Raw genomic sequence first — 19880 nt, 5'->3', positions numbered from 1 at the left:
AGTTCACGACTTCTCTGACTGTTACCTGATGCATTCTTTCACACACCCCAGGCATTTAATTTGCTTTATTTCTAGGCAGCCATTTTGTTTAGTTCAAATGTAAATCAGCAAATCAGACTGAGAGGAAATTTCACAATTATCTTATTTTGCTTTTACAGGTTAATTAGGGCTTTGATAAATCTATAGGTTGTTTAAAATAAATAGTTTGATATTAATATGCTTATTATGATTTTCTAAAGCATGAGCCCACTACTACAGTGAAACATGTTAGTGTGTCTCTGCCCTCCAGTGGAGAAACTTAGATGTTTTTTTTTTAAGTGACTTCATGCTCAGTACTGCACTCTGTCTTTACACAGTGGCTGATCATCCAGGAACAATAATTGATACCTATTAGTAATAAGCTGATATCAGATGATATGTCTGCCTGGCAGATTTATTATATATATATTTATTATTCACATCCCTGTGGGACTGACAGAAAGTAGGAATAGAAAGAGACTGGAAAGTGGTAAACACATTAAAAAGAAATCTACAGAAATACTGTCTGTTGTAGATAGTGAAAATTGGCCCTTCAAATCACAGATGTACTTTATATTTGTTTAGCAAAGATAAGATCAACTTCATTGATCCCTGAGGGGAAATTTAGGACGTGCATGTATGTGTGTGATTATTTTTACTGTTGCACATATCTGGAGTTTCATCTATTGTCATGTAGCAGGTTTAAAGATAGTCCCATCAGCAGCATCAGTATTGATTTATTGATTTATTCAGTTTCTATATTACTGATGCAAAACTGTATTGAAAGTGTCTTTAATGTGCAGCTTGTTCCATCACCTCATGAAGTCTAAAGGTTTCCCTCAGATTAATTCATTAATCATAGTTGTAGCTTGTTATTTTGGCATGAATGTTCCTACAGTAAGAGCTTGTTTCTTTGTTTTTACCTCTCGGCTGCTCTGTGAGCTGCTGCTCAGGCCTGTACAGCTGCACTGCAGAGGATTTTCAGTCTGGACCAGTTCCTATAGCAGAGATTACTTTACTGTAAAGATCCATTTATGCCTCTGAGCTGTTTCCTCTTCAACGCAGCACGATTCATGTTCAAGTCCCCAGCAGATCGTTAAAGACTGAGGTTTTGCATGAACTTACTCCTCTACATCCTCCTCTCCTCTCTTCTCCTCTTCCTCCTCCTCTCCTCTCTTCTCCTCTCCTCACCTCTTCCTCTTCCTCCTTCTCTTCTCTCCTCTCCTCTCCTCTCCTCCTCTTCTCTCCTCTTCCTCTTCCTCTCCTCTCCACCCCTCCTCCTCTCCGCTCCTCACATCAGCTTTTTCTCTTGTGACAACTCTGTGCCCACTCTCCTTTTCTCTCCATATCCCTTTCTCCCAGCCTTCATTCTCTCCCCTCTCCTTCTTTCCCTCCATCCCCTCAGCTGCTTGCACCTTTTCTCCCTTCCTCCTCCTTTCTCTCCTCCTCTGAGCGGCGACAGTGTGACTGCTTGCGTCAGCCAGCCTTGCCAGTTAGTGAACGCTGCTGCTGGAGTTGCCGTATACCCTGCAGAGAACCCTGTGTGTGTGTGTGACTGTATGAGCGTATGCAGATGGGAAACTGCCTCTCATCTCTCTGCTGTTATCACCATCCTTCGCTCGCCCTTCTCTCCTCCTCCATGGAGCTCCATCAGGCTGAATCACACCGCCATCTGCAGAAAGGGCTGAGGTAATAACTGTGTGTGTGTGTGTGTGTGTGTGTGTGTGTGTGTGTGTGTGTTTGTTTCTTAAATGCACACATCTGTATTGAAATACCTGCATGCAGCCTTGCAAACGTGTGCAGTGTGTGTGTGTACACTGTAACGTATAGCCCCTTGCAACCCATCAAACTGCAGATCACATCGCCGTGCAAATCAAGCATCCTCAGCCTGACTGCAAACAGCTGCAACACTTGCCGTTGTGTGTTACGAAGGATTTTCCTTGTCTCAGTATGTGTAGGATAATGTGTGTTTCCTTGACAGCTCAGTTCCTGTTTTCGTCCGAGGTGCTCACACAGATCACATGACCCTAGATTGCAAGCAAGCACTAGGCATTACTCACTCACTGTGTGTGTGTGTGTGATCCGAACAGGCCTGTGCATGTTTTGTTTGTTTTATTATTGTGGTTCATGTTCCCATTATGAAGCATCATTCTAGTTTATAGTAACAATTATGTGATTTCTCCAAGCAGATAGATGTGTGTGTGTGTGTTTGTGGTGCTCCCTGGGCCCAGTATGGACCGTTTATGTGTAAGGAGGTGGGCATCTGGCTCGGCCGTCATGCTCCTTCAAACACTGGCCTTATCCTGGGCAGGTGAGGTACACAGGAACTGTGATACATGGCTTATATGTTTTGGTTAAGAACTAGGTGATTGTATTCATTTTAAGGATGATTTTACTGTTGTCTCAGTGAATTTAAGGCCAATATAATAATAGGCCAATAGTCCAATTACATAATTTTTAACCCACAGGTGCAATTAAGTCCACCCCCAAAATTGACGGGCGACACCGGGCAGCTGTGACACTGCAGGAGAACGTGACACACCGGTTCAACTGCCAGTCAGACGGCTGGGACCCCCATGCACCACCCTTACTGACCTGGTACCTGGATGGGAAGCAGCAGAAAGAGCCGTCACCCAACCCTGGGCGCCTGGTGATGACATCACAGGAAGATTCTGAGGTGCTGAGACCTGGGACCCATCACAACAGTACCTTTTCTCTGCGAGCTCGAAAGTGGGACAGGGAACTTGTGTGTGTCGCGTCCAACCCCAGGACAGGAAAGAGCTACAATGCCACGGTCACACTCAACGTCCAGTGTGAGTCTGTGTGAAATATTTTGGGGTCCCACCATTTTCTGTTGATACAGTGACTAAAGTGAGTCGTCCCTGTCCTTTGTCCCCCAGTCCAACCAGAGATCCTCAGGGTGAACGCTCACTACAGTGAAACCTCAGACCCCGGCCTCTCCTTGGTTCTCTTCGCTTTGGTACGCTCCAATCCGCCTGCCACAATTACCTTTGTGGATCAGTCTGGCCAGCTGGTGGCCAACACCTCTGACTTCCTCATCCTGGACTCACGAAGCTACCCCTGGCTGGCCAATCACACGCTGAGGGTCACACTCAGTAGCCTATCAGGGAATATCTCACTGAACGCCAGCAACAGCGTGGGAACGGTGCAGAGCAACCTCACACTGGCAGGTGAAAGACGAACTGGCTGTTGCTCCGTATTTACCTCACAGATGTGAGATTATGATCAATCATCTGATCTAACAACAATAAGCAAACAAAAACACAAACGCGGCTGAACATCTCTGTCTTTGCTCCTCTCTCCAGAGTTCCTGCAGTCTCGTGTGGAGGTGCCTATGCTGGGAATAGTAACTGGGGGAGCTATGGCCTTCATGGCCCTGCTCATCCTCAGTCTGATAGTTCTCTGCCTCATGCAAAAAAACAACAAGAGCAAGTCCATTGGTGAGATGACTGTTTGTGTGTGCAGTCAGCAAGTCACAACAGATGTATATATAACATGAATCATGCATCTGTGTATGTGTGTGTGTGTGTGTGTTACAGATGAACCAGTGGAGATTCTGATGACCAAAAAAAGGTAAAATAATCTCTGTAACTTTAAGAGTACTTATGTTTTTGCTTCACTTAGAAGTCTGATTTTGTTTTAAGCAGAAGAGAAAAAATTGTCAAATATGTTGTTTCCAATTTCATAGTAACTTTTGTCTGGAACTGAGGGACATTTTTGAGACTACAATGTTTTGCTTTCTTGTCAGAGTTTGATGAGAATAAAACTCTTACACTTTGTTAGTGTTGGACAGAGTCAGGAGTCAGGAATCAACCGACTCCCACGTCAGTGGATTTCCCCGAAACACCAGCCTATTTGTTTCTCACATACAGGTGTGTTCACAGATGTACACACCTCTGACACAACCTGAGAAATATTGGCCGCACTTTGTAAAACAAAACTGAACACACAGAACATGTGTCACACCAACTAAAGTTACTAAAGACACGATCTGATTAGTTTCCTTATAAAGAAGATTTTTGCATGATCATTTATATGTTTTAAAAATGGAAATATTGTGTCAGGGGTGTGGAGATTTATGAGCAAAGATGATATTCGGTCATGGTGATTGAGCAGCTCACAAACATCACGAACACTGGACATAGACTATACGGATGTTGGCCTTAGAAGAACATCCACAGAGAATAACCTAAATGCTATTTAACGTAATGAAATGTAGATTGAGGCTTATTTGTTATGTAAAGGTTATTAATCTGCTTCCTACAACCACCTTTCTTTCATTGACACCATACTGAAACTGTATCATAACCCTCTCCCACATCTCGCCTAATAATTTCCCTCTCAGCACATTAGTGGATTGGAAGGGAAATACTGATGAAAGCGTTTTTGTGCTCTTATGAATATTTAATGTTCATCCAGCGGGCTAATAACACGTCTAAACTGAGTTCCTCTATATCATGCACACAGTGAGTCTGCCAGTCTGCAGGCAGAGAAGGCCAACAGGACCCACATCCCCAGAGAGAACATGTCTCTGCCGTCCAACGTGCAGCTCAACGACCTCAGCACCTTAAGAAAAGGTAAGTTCCCCACAGTGTGTGTGCTGGAATTCAACATAGGGTTTGATAAAACACTGATGGTCCCAGATAGTGAAGGACCTCAACACGATTCATTTCAGTACTTAATGGTAATTTATTTAGTTGCAGTTTGGTTTGTGTTATAATTCATGTTCCTGAATACACGTGTGCTTAGATAAACCACTAGAATTTGGTGTTAACTGGAAGTGCAAATTGATGTTGTGCCCCCTGGCTGATCCAGCTGTGCATCCAGTAATGTCCCACACACAAATAAAGGAATAGATGTGTGTTTCCTCAAGATTATCTCTTTAGACTTTATTCCATCTTTCCTGCATCACTTGTAGCGCGAGCTGCCCAGAAGAACAGTGTGGGAGAGAATAAGAAAGAGGAAGAGGAGGAGGAAGATCTGTCTTTAGCCTACGCCGCCAGAGGTCAGGAAAACACACTGCATTTTTGATTATTTATACTTCAGCTTCAACGTGGAGGAACAGCAGTAAGTATATTTTTCCACGCTGTGTTCTTTTTCTGAATTTTACTCCCCGATGATTCCCAGGTTTTGCCAGATATCCGATGGTGGGCTACATTTATAAGGTGAACAGCACAAGCAGCGAGGAGATCTGGCTCTGACTGACCTCAGCGTTAACACACAAACTGTACATGCATGCAACGATGTCCAATAGTGCAGCTGTCCAAGAGGAAACCCAAAGCAACTGCCAGTCAGTCATTCAGCCAACATCTTAAAAACTGGCCAAGGATGAGCAGGAACCAGAAACTAACTTGTGGAGCTCTTATCTGTTTCTGGACCACATACATTGCAGCATCAACACACCCTGTTTTCCCGACTCCAACTTGGGCACCAAAAACTCAAACCTCAAACTGTCAGTGTTTCTATTCACTGTCTCTATGAATGAGTGGTAGATCCACAGCTGATGGGCTGTTGCAAAGTTTGAGCTCTGCATAAAAAAGTTTGTCTTTTTTTTTTTTGCTCATCATGTTGTCGTCCCTGTCGCGTTATTGGAATGCATTAATTGTTCTACGCTAACATCTCTGTGCACAAAACAATGTATTGTATGTGAGATTTAACATATTGACCAATAATATCTAAATAAGATGGTACATAATTCTAAAATATGCATTTATATATGGTCATGTAACATGTCACGTACTGTATATTTGTACACATATGTATATGTGTATAAAATAATACGTCTGATAAAGATAATATTGAAATTGTATGAAGTAAAATGACGGATTTCGTGTGATTTTATTGGCAGCCACCAGGGGGCGCTCCAAGGTGATTTATAAGATGAAACGCATGGCGGCGTTTGTTAGTCATAAGAGTTATGTGTGTGTTTTTTAAGGTAGTGTTGGGATGAGTGTACCGTGGTGGGAACGATACAACAGCAGGTGCAAGAAGCATTTAATACACGGTGTGTGTGTGTGTGTGTGTGTGTGTGTGTGTGTGTGTGTGTCAGGTGTTGGCACTAGGTCACAGGTGGTTGTGGCTTCCAACAGGAAGTTGAATTGTGTTGTGGGAGCATCTCTTTGCTTTCTATCTGCTGCTGCTTCTGTGCTGAACAGGGAATCTAGTCTGTCACACACAGCAGCACAAACATTTACAAAGTTCAGGCAACTCAAATACATTCACTTGTGTTTTTTTGTGTGTTTCGGTTTAGTTTTGCGACTCCTAAATCAACTAGACAGCGAGTAGCCCTTAGTGTTAAGACACTGATCAGTCATTTCAGCCAATGGAAAGCTGATAAACAGATTATTTCCACTTTCAATATGACGATTTTCCTTCTCAGGCTGCTGCTCATGTTTGTTTTTGGGAAATATGGACATTGTTTTGTAGAAATGAAAATACCATGTGGGTGAAAACTGACTGTTTTAATTCATCTTGGTACATTTTAATATTTCACTGGGACAAATGTCTGAACGACTACAGTCCCACTTCAGTTTAATCCTAAAAGCAGCAGTGGAAGAAAAGTTCAGATGATTTAATTGAGGAAAAGTAGCACGATGTAAAATACTGCAGTGAAAATGTTGGTGTACATGAATATTAAAGTGCATGTGTATAATTTTTATTAGATTATAGACACAGATTATTATAGTTTATGTGTTTGTATGTAGAGTGTGGTCGTCAAAGTAGTTTGACAGTGTAAAGTGGCATGAAGTGTAATCCTGAAGTAAAGTTCAGGTAGTTAAGTGTGTTTTTGTTATTTTTGTCTATTTGGTGTCATTTGCTGGAAGTCATGGAGACATCGAGGTCTCCAGATGTAGAACTCAACGGGGTTTGCTCAGACGAAAAATAAACCAATCACATTCACTTCCTGCGCACACATACGGACCCTGAGAGACTCTGACAGACCCATACAAGACTCTTTGTCACCAGAGAGGCAGCAGCTCTTGGTTTTTGAGGTCAGTGCTGTTATTTTACATTTATTTAAGATACTGTGTTGACTTCAGCTCAGATTGTGATGTATTATTGCATCGGTTTTAATGAAGACCCATACTGTGGTTGTGTTTTGGGAAAATCAGCCCAACCCAAAGTCTGAACTTGTTTTATTGTATTGACATTTTAAAACGACTCTGTTAACATCAGCACCTTAACCTTCCTCGTTCACCAGCAGTTACTTTGTGCAGTACGTTGAGTGAAAGGGGCGACTGGGAGCAGAAAATGGCGTCCTTCCTGTCTTCTGCTGTTTGCTTGCTCACACTTAGACTGATCTGAAACATCTCCCTCTGTCATCAGCAGAACTCAGGAGTCAACACAATGAAATGCCTGTTTGTTTTGGCTTCCTGCTCGCTGCTGTTCTGGACTCTGACAGGTAGGTCTCCCATCAGCTGGCTTTTTAGAACAAGATTAAAAAACATGAATTTCAAATGCTCAGACATTTTACGATGACGGTTTCTATTTTTCTTTCCATATTTCTCTCACAGAATTTGTCAGTGGTCAGGAAGGTAAGAAGGCAAAACTTTAACAGTGAAGTGGGATTGTGTAACAGTAACTACCTGTGTGTAAAGTTTAAATCTGTTGTCGTGCAGAAAAACTTGTTTCCATAATCATTGTGCAGGTATATTGTCTTAAATTTGAATGTATCTTCTTCCTACACAGTTGCTGAGGTAAAGGTGAATTACCACCCTGGTGGGATCAAACTGAGCTGTGATAAGAGACAAATTTATAACGCTACATCAGGAGAAGGACAAGGGTTTTTGCTGTTGGACTACAAGGACGAGAACACAGACGAGTACACATGTGTTAACGAAGCCGACGAGAGTGATAAAGAACCAAAAATCTATGTGAAGTTTCGCAGTAAGTGCTGCAGAAAGTCTAATGTCATGTATCATGTCATAAAGTACTCATGTATTTTGTGTTTTACTATGGCTTTTATGTGCACTTGTGTACTATGTGTATTTCCTGTGTTTACAAATAATGTAAGTACAGTGTCCATACATCTATTGAATTGAATTCAATTTTATTTGTATAGCGCCAAGTCACAATACAAATCATCTCAAGGCACTTTACAAATGTTTCATTGTGTGTGTGTGTGTGTCCAGCCTGTGACAACTGTATAGAGCTTGACCTGACTGCCATACTGGGCATAGTCATCGGAGATGTGGTGGCTACGATTGCGATAGGAGTCGGTGTCTATCTCCTTCTGTCTCAGTCTCGACTCACTCCAATGTCCTCCCACAAGAAAAGTAAGTCTCTGTCTGTCCGTCCGTCCGCCCGTCCATCCGCCCGTCCATCCATCCATCCATCCATCCATCCATCCATCCATCCATCCATCCATCCATCCATCCATCCATCCATCCACCTTAATATTTAATGTTTTCACTAATTCTCGTTTAAAATACAAGTTCAGTTATACTTGTTATGGGATATAACCCAGATTATACAGTAGATCAGAATGTATGAGCCTGTTATGAAAAACCGATGAGACCACTGACTGCAAAATGTAAAAAAACCCCCCAAAAAACAGTAGCGTCCTTTAATAACTTCAAACATTACCATGATTATGTACACATTTAATGTTCATCACAGTGTCATGTCAAAGTGCTGCTCCAAGAACTGACGATGTATCATACAGAAACATGTTGGTGCATAAATAAATAATATCACTGGGTAGTGATCATTTCATTGTCTTTTAGTTATAATCATCTCCATCCATGAAGCAGCCGATTAGCTCAGTGATTGGAAACAAGGAAATTACTGATCAGCCAAATTATCTGAACCTGTTTTTATTTTAGTTCTGATTTACTTCACAATATTTTTTTGCATTCCCCCAATCCACAAGAACAGATCGATGTTTTGGGTCAGTCCGTCAGAATTACAGGCGATACTGCCAATTCAGGGTGAGGCTCTGCAGCTGCAACACAATGCAGAGATGATGTGACACCTCACATAAGGTGTTTATTTCAGCTTTGACAGAACAATATACTGACTCTGACCACAGTTAGTCAAAGGCCTTTTTAAGCCACAAGTCCAAACTTGAGCTGCCCACAGCACAAAGGTTCTTCACATGCTGAAGTCCATTTATTCCCTGTGCAGGAAGTGATACAGTGAAAATAATATTAATAAAAGTTACAGTGTTTTGGTCAATCGGAGCACTTCAATAAAATAAATAGCAGCAAAATGTATTTATTAATCCTTAAAATATGAACGCGTAGCCTCACTCTCTCTGTCCTCAGGCTCTGACCGACAGCATCTTGTTCCCAACGAAGTGAGCAGCAGCCGAGGCCCCAACGATCAGTACGAGGTACGAGGACACACGGAGGCCTTTTAAAAGGCCTATTTGATTATATGTATTTAAAATGAAGTGATAGATTTAAACTCCATGGCTCTCCTTGTCCCTTTACCATGACACCCCCACCCTTTCTCCCTCAGCGGCTGAGATACAAAGGTGCTCAGAAGGACATGTATGATGTGATTCAGAACAGAAGATAGAGCAGCTGCTCGTCCATGTGTTCTCGCATCTTAAACATCTGCAGGAGGGAACGGCCTGTTATCTGTTCCAGGGGTCGGCGTCACACCAAACGTTTTGGTGATGGTTGTCACATATTCCTAATGAAATCTGTACGATAGTGACTTAGCTTAAGAGTTTATGCCATTTTTTAAAAACTATGCCTGTAAAATCATGCTTTCAATAAACCACACACACATAATAAAGGATGCTCTACCTGTTGCTGTTACGTCAGAGGGTCAGTGTTCATCAGCAGCTGTTTTTCAGTGGGATTTTAATCACCCAGTTTAGTATTTTTATAGATTATCTATGTTTTTTCCACTTACGTTAAGAAGGGCTGCTGCAACAGCCACTTCACATAATGGCTTCAAAATAAATGTTGATTTTGACAAACAAAATGAATTGTCCTGTGTTGTCATGTCATGGTGGTGGTGGATTAGAAGCTACTCAAGTCGAGGAGCCTGCGTTCAGTGCTTTTAAATGTGCTACTCATTCATTTAACAACAATATCACAAGTTTTTATCATATTATAGTGTTTTATTAAAAAAAAACATAAAATATGTTTTTAAAATGAATAGATTTGTTTTCTGATCCAACACGTTTAGCTTGGGATTAAAAACTGTTGGGTGTGGTTGCGTCACCTTGTCATATGTCAGAGATATCTAAACTTCTCTGATGCTTTTATTTCTACAGCTACTTCAATTATTATAGTAACTATAAACAGCAAAAACTGGAAAAAAGAACCAAAATGAAGATACAGATTTGTACAGAAGAACTTTTCCACCCAGGTAATAAGCTGAAGCAGCTGGCCTCTAAGGTGGGAAACTCTAGATCTACTACATCGTATATCACTGAACCGCAAAACTAGCTACAAATGGCAAATGTTACACACATGAATCGATGCATCATTATTAATTTAATCATGAAATTAATTGAACAGAGGACGAGCACTTGAGATATTTAAAAGTTGCAATTCCTAAGATTTTCATGAAATCAAGATATTTATGATGCGATTCAGCCTGATTTTCTCTCAATAGACTGGTTGTCCTTTACTGACATTACAACATTACGATCGATACAATTCTCACTGTCTGTTTACTTTCTAAAAGATCAGCGGAGGTTTTATTACCTTTAACACTGATCTGAAAAGTGACCTCAGGTGTTGCCTCAGGATTATAACTCTCACACATTTTAAAGAGAACACTTTATTAATATTTTAACATGATTTAGTTAATTCAGGACTTTTACTTGTTATTGAGTATTTTTACACTCATCAGTGCTTCTATATTTCATCACCATCTCATGAAGGTGAGACCATCTCAGAGGCCTATTTTAGTCTGTTGCACCGAAGATCTGAACAGATAAGAAGAAAGAGAGAAACAGTTACACAAGAAGAGTAAAGAGCGAGGTAAAATGTTAAAAACAGACATTGTTAAAATAGTAACAAAGGACAGGGAGGAAATGCTGAAGAGGGTGGAGGTGAGAAACCTTAGTAGAAGCATCCCCATGTCAGACAATCGAAACGCTTAAATTCTTTTGTCGCTGCTGTGACAATGATCCAAACTGCTCTTTTCTACCAGAGAGAAGAGAGAGAAAAGATCAAACGCTCAGCTCTGAAACATAACCCTGATCAACACACACGCACACACAGCTCATTTCTGACTCAAATGCATGTGCGCACACTTTCACACACTCACACAGGGTCACACAACAGAAATGTGTGTGTTTGTGCACGGATGCTCACGCACGTAAGCGCACACTTGTCAAGCAGATGTATGTCTGTGTGTGGGAGCAGTTTGACTTAAGACTGTCAAATAGAAGATCACATTGTTTACCCACACACACACACACACACACACACCTTAGCTCTTCGTTTCTCTCTCAAACAAACATGCAGCAGATGTACGTGAAGATACGTGAGCAGTGAGTGTGGGAGTGTTTCCACTCTGAGCTACATACAGTACGACTGATCAACCATTACCAGTCTTGCACGAGGTAAATATTATGTGGCAGCATCATTTCCATCCATGCAGCTGTGCTCAGTCACTGCTGGGAAAATCACCATGATGCCATCAGAGGCCAAAACATGACACATCATTTCCAGTGTGTCTGACAGCATGAAAACATATATGTTTTTATTTTCTGAGAGGTTTCAGAGATGTGTCAGATGTTTCCTGAGACATCGTGGCCTGTCACTCATATAAGGGACACCAGCGAGGAAGACTACCGATGGTGATTGTGTGCTGATGGTGACATGCGGCTGAGCTACGGATATGAGCTGCGGCTTTCAGGTTGTTTCATCAATCACACGAGGCTGTATCTGAACCGAGCATCTCAGCATCGTTTTCAACCATGTGCAAAGAGAAAAAAATGAGAACGCAGCTCATTGTGGTTTATTCATTAGTGACACATGTTGTGGCATTACAGTAGCAAAACGATTAACACAGCAGATTAAATGAAAAAAAGCATGGAAGGTGTGAAATAAGTAAAAATTTGGTTTCTGCAGAACATTTGAATTGAAATGTCTGAACTTACAATGACACAAACATTTATGTGCAGATGTTATGAGTTTTTTATGAAGCAAATGTCACTTTACTCTTCTGTTACTCCAATTTTTACACTACAAGTATAAAAACAACAGCAAGAAAACCCAAACATTCAGAGGATATTTACACCTGGCAGCATTTTTACAGCCCCCTAAATTTGCAAGAATAATAATGTTTGTTTTTGGTGATGTTGCCAAATGTTTAAATGCAGTTTATATATATTATATATTTATTACTCGGGTAATTATTAAAGATGGTGTTGTGCTAGACAACATTAGGTCTTTTTAACTTTATGTCCATGGGGGTGCATCATCATCATCATCATCATCATCAACATCACTAACTATAACATCAATGCTAAGATACGCTAATTAATATCAATATGACATATAAAAAACTGCAAAGAATAGGCATCATAAAACTAGACTTCATGGCATTAGACAGTACTGGTGTAAGACAACAAAAGACAACACTGAGTATATATCTTAAAAACAAAACAAAGAAGCGTTTTCTCACTTGCCTCTAAGCGTTTCTAGTCATGTAGATAGTTTTTGGTTTTATTGGTTCAGATACGTGTCTCTGAGTTTGCTGTGTCCACAGCAGTGCAGTCGCCCCTCACTGTATCTCTTAGACAGACTAAATTATGGCTTATAGATCTACTAAATGGTTAATGTGTCAGGCCTGCTGTATTTCCCAGTAACTTTTATTTTACTTCTCAATAATACGTCAAGTGTTGGCAGAAAACTGTCCGACTACTACACTTGGTGTTATAGTTGATTATTGTGGTAATAACTAGTGATCAGCGTTGTTTATTCTGTCCTAAACACAGACGGTTGGATGTGTATTAAATTATATGACACTATAATTTCTACTACTGCTACTTCTACTGCTACTTTACTTATTTAACCATCTTTGTGACGGTTAAATAAGAGACGAACAGACGTATCACTGTAGAAAATGTCCCCATTACTTTGAATCACCCACTAAATACCGTCAGTAGTTTTACATGTACTTTCTAACATCATGAGTACCTCAAAATATAATGTCATTTTGTGTTTTACTACAGCGGCAACAGAATATCTGGACAAATGAAGCCTAAACTGCTGTACCTGTCTAGGTAATACCAGGGGTAAGAGAGAAAGTTTTGGGTTTAGTGACCCATCACATCTAAATGCTCGATGTCTGTCTTAACCCTCCTGTTGTCTTCGGCTCAATTTGACCCATTTTCCAAAAGTTAATATGTGATAACATTGGTTTTCTTCTATATAAGGAACTAAAAATGGGTAAATTTGACTCAGAAGGACAAAATCTGAAGACAAGACTACACACCTTTTGTCCGTTCTGTTTTGACTGCTTATAAAACATGAGGTATAAAATGATCACCAACTTTTTACTTTCACCTTTTTAGTGAACTTGTTTCCAACATATCAACATATATTTTCCACTTATAGTCAGGAACCATCCATGTCATTTTAGTTCATTAGATGGAAGAAAATCAAAAGTTATCACATTTTAACTTTTGAAAATGGGTCAAATTGAGCCAAAGACAACAGGAGGGTTAAGTGAATGTTTGCCTTCGTTCATAAAACCCTTTATCCAGTGACCCGGTGCACTCAGGTGATGCTCCATTATCCCGTCTTGTTGACGACAGTAGAGTAGGTATCCTGGGAGCGAGTGTGAGTGCTCAGTGGCTGCAAAAACAAAATAAATAGTGTTAGGTCACAGAATCGTTCCTCAAATCTGTGATAATTGGATCACAACACAGAGTCTAAAGTCACAGTCAGTCAGTAATCCAGGTTTCTGTCACGCTCACTAAAATAATAAAATAGTTTTTCTGCTGAGAGTAAGATGAGAAGATGTTAGGCTTCAGATGGGTGACGCGGTGGACTGTCTTAAAATCTGCCACTGTTCCACCGATATAGGGTCCCAGAGGGGTCACTTCACATTTTCATGTTTTGATTATTGATTTTGATTGTTTGGATTTAAAATGTGTGTTTGCCATGTGTGCACACAGGAAATGGTCCCGTCCTGAACAGATCTTCTTACCTCACTATACGTGGATAGGAATCCTAACACATTACACACTGGTGTAGTTACTGCACTATTTAATCTACTTTAAAATTAACATACAGGAATACACACATAGATTGGGATGAGTTGTATCTCATGCACAAACACAGTAGCACTTTGAGCGCACTGTGTAGCCTCAATATGTATTTTCTCTCTATGATACTTTGGTTTTCCTACATGTTACAATATGAGAATAAAACATGTTAATTTGTTTTATTTTCTAACCTGTGGGCAAAGCCAGACAGTTTCCACCTGCTTGTACTCTGTTGGGCTAACTAATATCTGATTAACATATTTATCTTCTCATCAAACTCTATGCAATAAAGCAAATAATTGTTTCCTACATGGTGGAACTTTTCTTTAAAAGACCAGATAACAACAGCCTCTCTCTCTTATTCCACACACCTACTGGGACTTTTGATCTCGTCACGACTGATGATTTAACATTGAACTATTATTGATTCCTGCTGTGCTTCATTTAATTCACTCTGAACAAGAAAATCAAACAACTTTTAAATGTAAAATGAAGCAGAAAATGGATCTGAACAGAGCAAACACATATAAAATACCTACCTCATAGTCAGGAGATGGGACAGGTGGAGCCCGGCCTCCTGAACGAGCAGGTGCTGGAAGATAATCACAAATAAAGTGAACAGGCACAAGGTTAAAAATCAGCAGCTAACAAGACTAAAAGATGAAACAGCTGCAGCTCAAAGACACTGGTTAACCTTTATTTTGCCATGATGTATAAGCAGAGTGGTGCAATGCTGTTGGACTGCACTCTTACCTTTGGAAGTGGGCATGGGACCAGATGAGCTTTTCTTTTTGGTGTTCATGTAGATCAGCAATATCACAAATATCGTCGCGACAATGTCCAAAACAACAATCAGCATAAAAATCGTCCCATCGAGCTCAAAGCAGTTTTCACACACTAGAGGACAAGCAGCAGCAAAGACGTGTAGTCAGTAAAGACGACCAACTGGTGGGACAATGTGAAAATGTGAAGGATTTTTACTCACCTTTTCCTTGCACGTAGAAATAATATTTTTTTTCGACATTAAGATGATCAGTGTATTTGCAGAAATACGGTCCTTTGTTTTTGCCGTTATATGTGACTGTACATGTTGATTCTTCAGAGCTGCAGCTGACATTGTCACCTTTCAGGAACCATTCTCCTTTTTCTGGACAGGTCATGGTGTAGGTTTCTCTCCAGAATGTTACGGATCCTTAAAACATACAAACAGACATTCATTTACGTTAACATACATGTTTTCATCAGTTCCCTTTACCTTAACTTGTCAGAGGTAAAGAAAGTCTGTGGGCTGAGATGAGCTCCCGAGACCAAAAACCTCCACATGTGCATATATTATTAGCATGTGTTACACAATGCTAATTTCTTATATGTATAATAGAGCCTCTTTACATTAACACCCCAGAATAAATAACAAAAATACTATGAACTGGAAACCTAGTAAAATGCACATCACAGTAAAAAATATCACAGAATGAAAGAAATACACAGTTCAGATTAGTGAAACGAACAACTTCTCGATGCAGCAGGTTGAGGTGCATAAATTAAATACAGGAAATTGGAGACGTTTCCTTGATAATGCTCTTAAATGTTACAATTTTTACAGAATATGTTGTTTACAAAATCCAGAACAGTACATTAGAAATGACGTGTATAACTTTATGAAATTAATGATTTTTACCTGCAACAGCCTTCACAGACGGTACGAACAGGAGGACGACCAACACGGCCCGAACACCCAAATTGTTCATTTTCTCAAAGCAGCTTCTTTTTCTGTGCTGTGTTTCTGTTTCTTATTACTGTATAGATCTAATCTGTGGATGTCTCTTCTTCAGGTTATTAAAGGTGTTGATTTGTCTGCTCGGTAAGACAAGAAGATTCAGAAAAGTAGATGCGATGATCCTCTCCCTGACTCGGTCTGTCTCTCTTTAACGTACACGCAAACACAGACACAGACACAGACACACACTCAAACACACAGACACACACACCCTTCACCCCCCACAGGAAGTGTTTTTGTAAATTCACAGTTAAACCTCAAAAATGAAGTGAAGCTGCAGGAATATGGGGTATAGAAACACACTTTTATTCCTCTTGTGATTTATAGTGGATTTATGATCAAAAACTCAGAAAAGGAAGCTTCAGCTGCAGTGAAACCGAGATGACGACTGGCGAACAGATCATGATAAAAATTTTTACACACACTTCTCCGCACTGGAGGTCACTTCTTCACAAGTGCAGCTCAGCACAACAGTTAATGTAACATCAGAACTACCAGAACACAGACAGGAAAACTTTGTCACTGCTGATTTAAAACACACTTTGTCTCATTGTTTTATCTTTTATTTAATGACTATTTCAACAAAACAAAGACACTGACATGACAGGCCTGACGTGTGTGCACTGAGCTTCCCTACAGATTTTGTCATAGAAATGAAGGAGAATTGCTCCATGTTGCGTCAACAGGTTTTATTTTCGATCTTTTTGCATAGAGTAATATGAAAATGCACACAATGAAACCAAAGCACCGATGCAATAAAAACTATAAACATGTCACTATACATACTTGTATATATGACAGCTATAGGCAGAACTACATCAGTGTTAGTCAGCCCTGTCTTCTATACACATTACACTTGAGGCCTCTCTAATCCGTTCCTCCAAGGCCACTGTCCTGCCTGTTTTCCAACTATCCGTGCTCTACTCACTGTTGATCACCTGGATCAGGTGTGTTTAGCCAATCAGAAGCTGGAAGGTACCAGACTTTGTCTTCCCCCACTCCACCCTAATCTAAGGTGGTATGTAGGAAAACAAACAGGACACCTCATAACGTCTCAGCAGCCGAGAGAAAAAACTCACAATATAGAAACTTCAAAGTTTGTTCTTCTTAATGAATTAGAATCTATAAAACATGTCACTATACATACAGGACCCTAGAGGATCATGGGTTGGGTGCTCCTGCTCTAAATACGTCTGGGAAAGAACCATTTTGCAGCCTGGTCCATTCATTAAAACCTTCTTTAGACATATCCAGATAAATCCACCTGCACAAGGAGACGTCGTCTGTGTGGTGATGAAGGACTGGTGGTTTCTATCCCACCCTCTGATGAAACAGTGAATCATCAGGAATGAAACCTAAGTGTTCACATAAGGAGTTCGGTATTTTTTTAAATGACTTTTTAGTATATTTAGTGTCTAATTTACACTAATATCGTGTCATGCTATGTTTTTCATGTCAATTTAACATTTTCACAACAATATCTAAACTTTTCCTGTCTCTCCTGTTTGTTTTGACCTTTCTGCTCATGTCTCTGTCCACCCATCACATGTCCTCAAACTATTCTCTCTGGTCCACCTGCTCACCTGTCTGTGATTCTTAATAACCAGACTTTCCCCACCCACCTTTACACCTGTTCCCAGTTCCCTCATTAGCTCCTTTTCCACCTGCTCCTTCTCAGGTTGTCTATCATGCTGTATTTTTTATTCCAGCTTTTCTTCCATCAGTGTGTTATTCTGTCTGTTTCTTGGACTTTGACTGCTGATTTTACTATGACTGACTGGTGTTTTTTCTGCCTGCAGGTATGTCTCCGCTCTGTCTGAGCTCCATACGCTTAATCTCCATACGTTTCTTTAAAAGCATTAATGATTGTATTTTTATAAACTGTCTGTGCAGTATTATAATTAATCCGACTTTTAGGATTTTGTGTTGAGATTTTGTATCAATACTTGGTTTGTTTATTTTTACATGCATCCCCCTCATATGTCTGGACAATAAGATGCAGCAGATTATTTTTATTACAGGCTCATAGTCCAGAATAAGAAAAAACAAAGAGGATCAATAACTGTACAATACATTCACACTTAAAAGGTCTTTACCTTTAAACACTAAAAAAATTGATTGGTTGATTAATAGCAGAGAAATATTTAATACTTTTAAGTTTACTAACTAACTAACAATAAGTGGTAATAAAACATCAGTTTGCTCTTTATATAAAGTGGCAATAACTAAATAACAAATAATTCAAATTATAAGTTTTATAGATTCTAATTCATTAAGAAGAAGAAACTTTGAAGTTTCTATGCTGTGAGTTTTTTCTCTCAGCTGCTGAGACGTTATGAGGTGTCCTCACGTCGTCGGTCTGAGTTCAGCCTGTGAAGTGTGTTACATGTTGTTTCCCGTCATCTGTGTGCTCTCTAACGAAAACATAAACAATGTCTGAACAAACAAATAAAGCCTTTGCTAAAGGGTCAAGCTATAATTATAATTACACATGATAATAAAGGGCCCTTATGATAACACATCAAGTTTGCAGTTGTGAATGTTAATAGGGTCCAATGCTCTGTAGCTGCTCAGCAGAAGGTCAGAGGTCAAACAGTCCACGGGAAGAGTTTTCATGATGATGAGCTAATCAAACAAAGCCAGTGCTAGAGGAAGAGGAATAGCAGCCACAAGAACCTGTGAAGAACCTGCTGACTCAGAGGTTCTTCTTCAGAACTGGGGAGTTTGTCCTCCTCTGATTCGAGGGTCCAAGGACAGAGTCGAATTTTTATGACTTGTCTTGTGTAGTGTCTCTTTTCTTACTCTTTGTTTTTCCTCTGCCTGCTGTGAAGCACTTTGTGGAAAGTGCTTTAGAAATAAACTGAAAAGTGACTATTCTTTGAACACGTCCTTTGTAAAAATGTCTTTTAGATCATTTTATGTCCCAGTTCATAGACAGCTGTGATATCTAGCAGTGCATATTCAAAAATGTCAAACATCTACGCAGAGAACAATTAAGGTTGTAAAAGACTTTTTCAGGTTGACTGCTGAGATTTTTGAAGCCAACATATCTATTAATGCACTTGTCATTCCACAGTCTCATGGAGCAGGATTTGACCCCAAACCTCAACAGAAACTGTCTGCATGTCAGCCATGAACAGACCAGAGTCTGAGCCATTTTCATCTGACAGGGTTCAAAGTGCAGCTCTGCCCCCAAGTGGTTCGAACTAGTAACCAGCCAGTTTCCCACTGGAAAAATAAAACTGTCTCCCACTAAAAGAACAAATTGTCACATGAACGTGAGTCTCTCCTGTAGGGATTTCTCACCAGTCCTCAGTTTTTTTGGCATCTGTTCACAGAGATTCTCTCAGTTTTGGTAACTGATAAAGTGGATTCTACTTTAATCATCAATCAAAAACTGACAGATTCATTAGGTTTAAGTCAAACATTGAAATGAATTAAATTAATTTAGAGGGTGATAATGACCTTATGCAATATTTGACACCATGTACAGTAGCAGACATTTACCATTTAATATCATACAGGATATACCTCTGTAATTCATGCTGTTTTTGTATAATGATACATCAGATCATATAAAATGAGATCATTAGATTAAACGTGCCCTCTACACGCGCTGCCTCTAATTCCTAGATGAGTTTGAGCGACACCTTTGGTTTGGCACCAGACGTCTTTTACGCAGCAGCACAATAGTGTCTGCAGGCTTGGAGTTTATTAGCTTGTGTGTGTGTGTGTGTGTGTGTGTGTGTGTGTGTGTGAGAGAGAGAGAGAGAGAGAGAGAGAGAGAGAGAGAGAGAGAGAGAGAGAGAGAGATAAGAAGGCAGCGAGGAGAGAGTGGAGACTTTGTTACTCCGCCTGAAAATGTGGTGGGAGGGT

General features: G+C 40.1%; 3 protein-coding genes across 4 annotated transcripts; 2 read left to right on the top strand and 1 right to left on the bottom strand.

The window, feature by feature from the left end:
- Positions 1–1625: 1625 nt before the first annotated feature.
- On the top strand, positions 1626–5376 carry tmem25 (transmembrane protein 25). Its single transcript, XM_026298564.1, has 9 exons — positions 1626–1707; positions 2250–2329; positions 2487–2831; positions 2919–3209; positions 3345–3479; positions 3579–3612; positions 4507–4616; positions 4958–5044; positions 5167–5376. The coding sequence occupies exons 1-9, from the start codon at positions 1658–1660 to the stop codon at positions 5238–5240; spliced, it is 1206 nt and encodes a 401-aa protein (XP_026154349.1). The 5' UTR covers positions 1626–1657; the 3' UTR covers positions 5241–5376.
- Positions 5377–6905: 1529 nt separating this feature from the next.
- Positions 6906–9783, top strand: LOC113122250 (T-cell surface glycoprotein CD3 delta chain). Of its 2 annotated transcripts, none has more exons than XM_026293450.1 (7): positions 6906–7031; positions 7369–7441; positions 7554–7574; positions 7729–7926; positions 8172–8315; positions 9306–9373; positions 9502–9783. In XM_026293450.1, exons 2-7 carry the CDS (start codon positions 7387–7389, stop codon positions 9559–9561), a joined length of 546 nt encoding a protein of 181 aa, XP_026149235.1. In that variant the 5' UTR covers positions 6906–7031; positions 7369–7386; the 3' UTR covers positions 9562–9783. The 2 variants fall into 2 exon arrangements, with proteins under 2 accessions (XP_026149235.1, XP_026149244.1); XM_026293459.1 differs by having other exon boundaries at positions 6929–7031; positions 7366–7441.
- A 2171-nt stretch (positions 9784–11954) lies between these two features.
- LOC113125748 (T-cell surface glycoprotein CD3 epsilon chain) lies at positions 11955–16157 on the bottom strand. Its single transcript, XM_026299421.1, has 5 exons — positions 15906–16157; positions 15213–15419; positions 14981–15124; positions 14767–14819; positions 11955–13814 (listed from the first exon to the last, which is right to left on the bottom strand). Exons 1-5 carry the CDS (start codon positions 15973–15975, stop codon positions 13752–13754), a joined length of 537 nt encoding a protein of 178 aa, XP_026155206.1. The 5' UTR covers positions 15976–16157; the 3' UTR covers positions 11955–13751.
- Between the last annotated feature and the right edge of the window lie 3723 nt (positions 16158–19880).

This window comes from Mastacembelus armatus, chromosome 13 (genome assembly GCF_900324485.2).
Source record: "Mastacembelus armatus chromosome 13, fMasArm1.2, whole genome shotgun sequence".
Classification (NCBI taxonomy): Eukaryota; Metazoa; Chordata; class Actinopteri; order Synbranchiformes; family Mastacembelidae; genus Mastacembelus; species Mastacembelus armatus.
The sequence above is the reverse complement of the archived record's forward strand: the minus strand, read 5'-3'. Positions and strand labels throughout refer to the sequence as shown.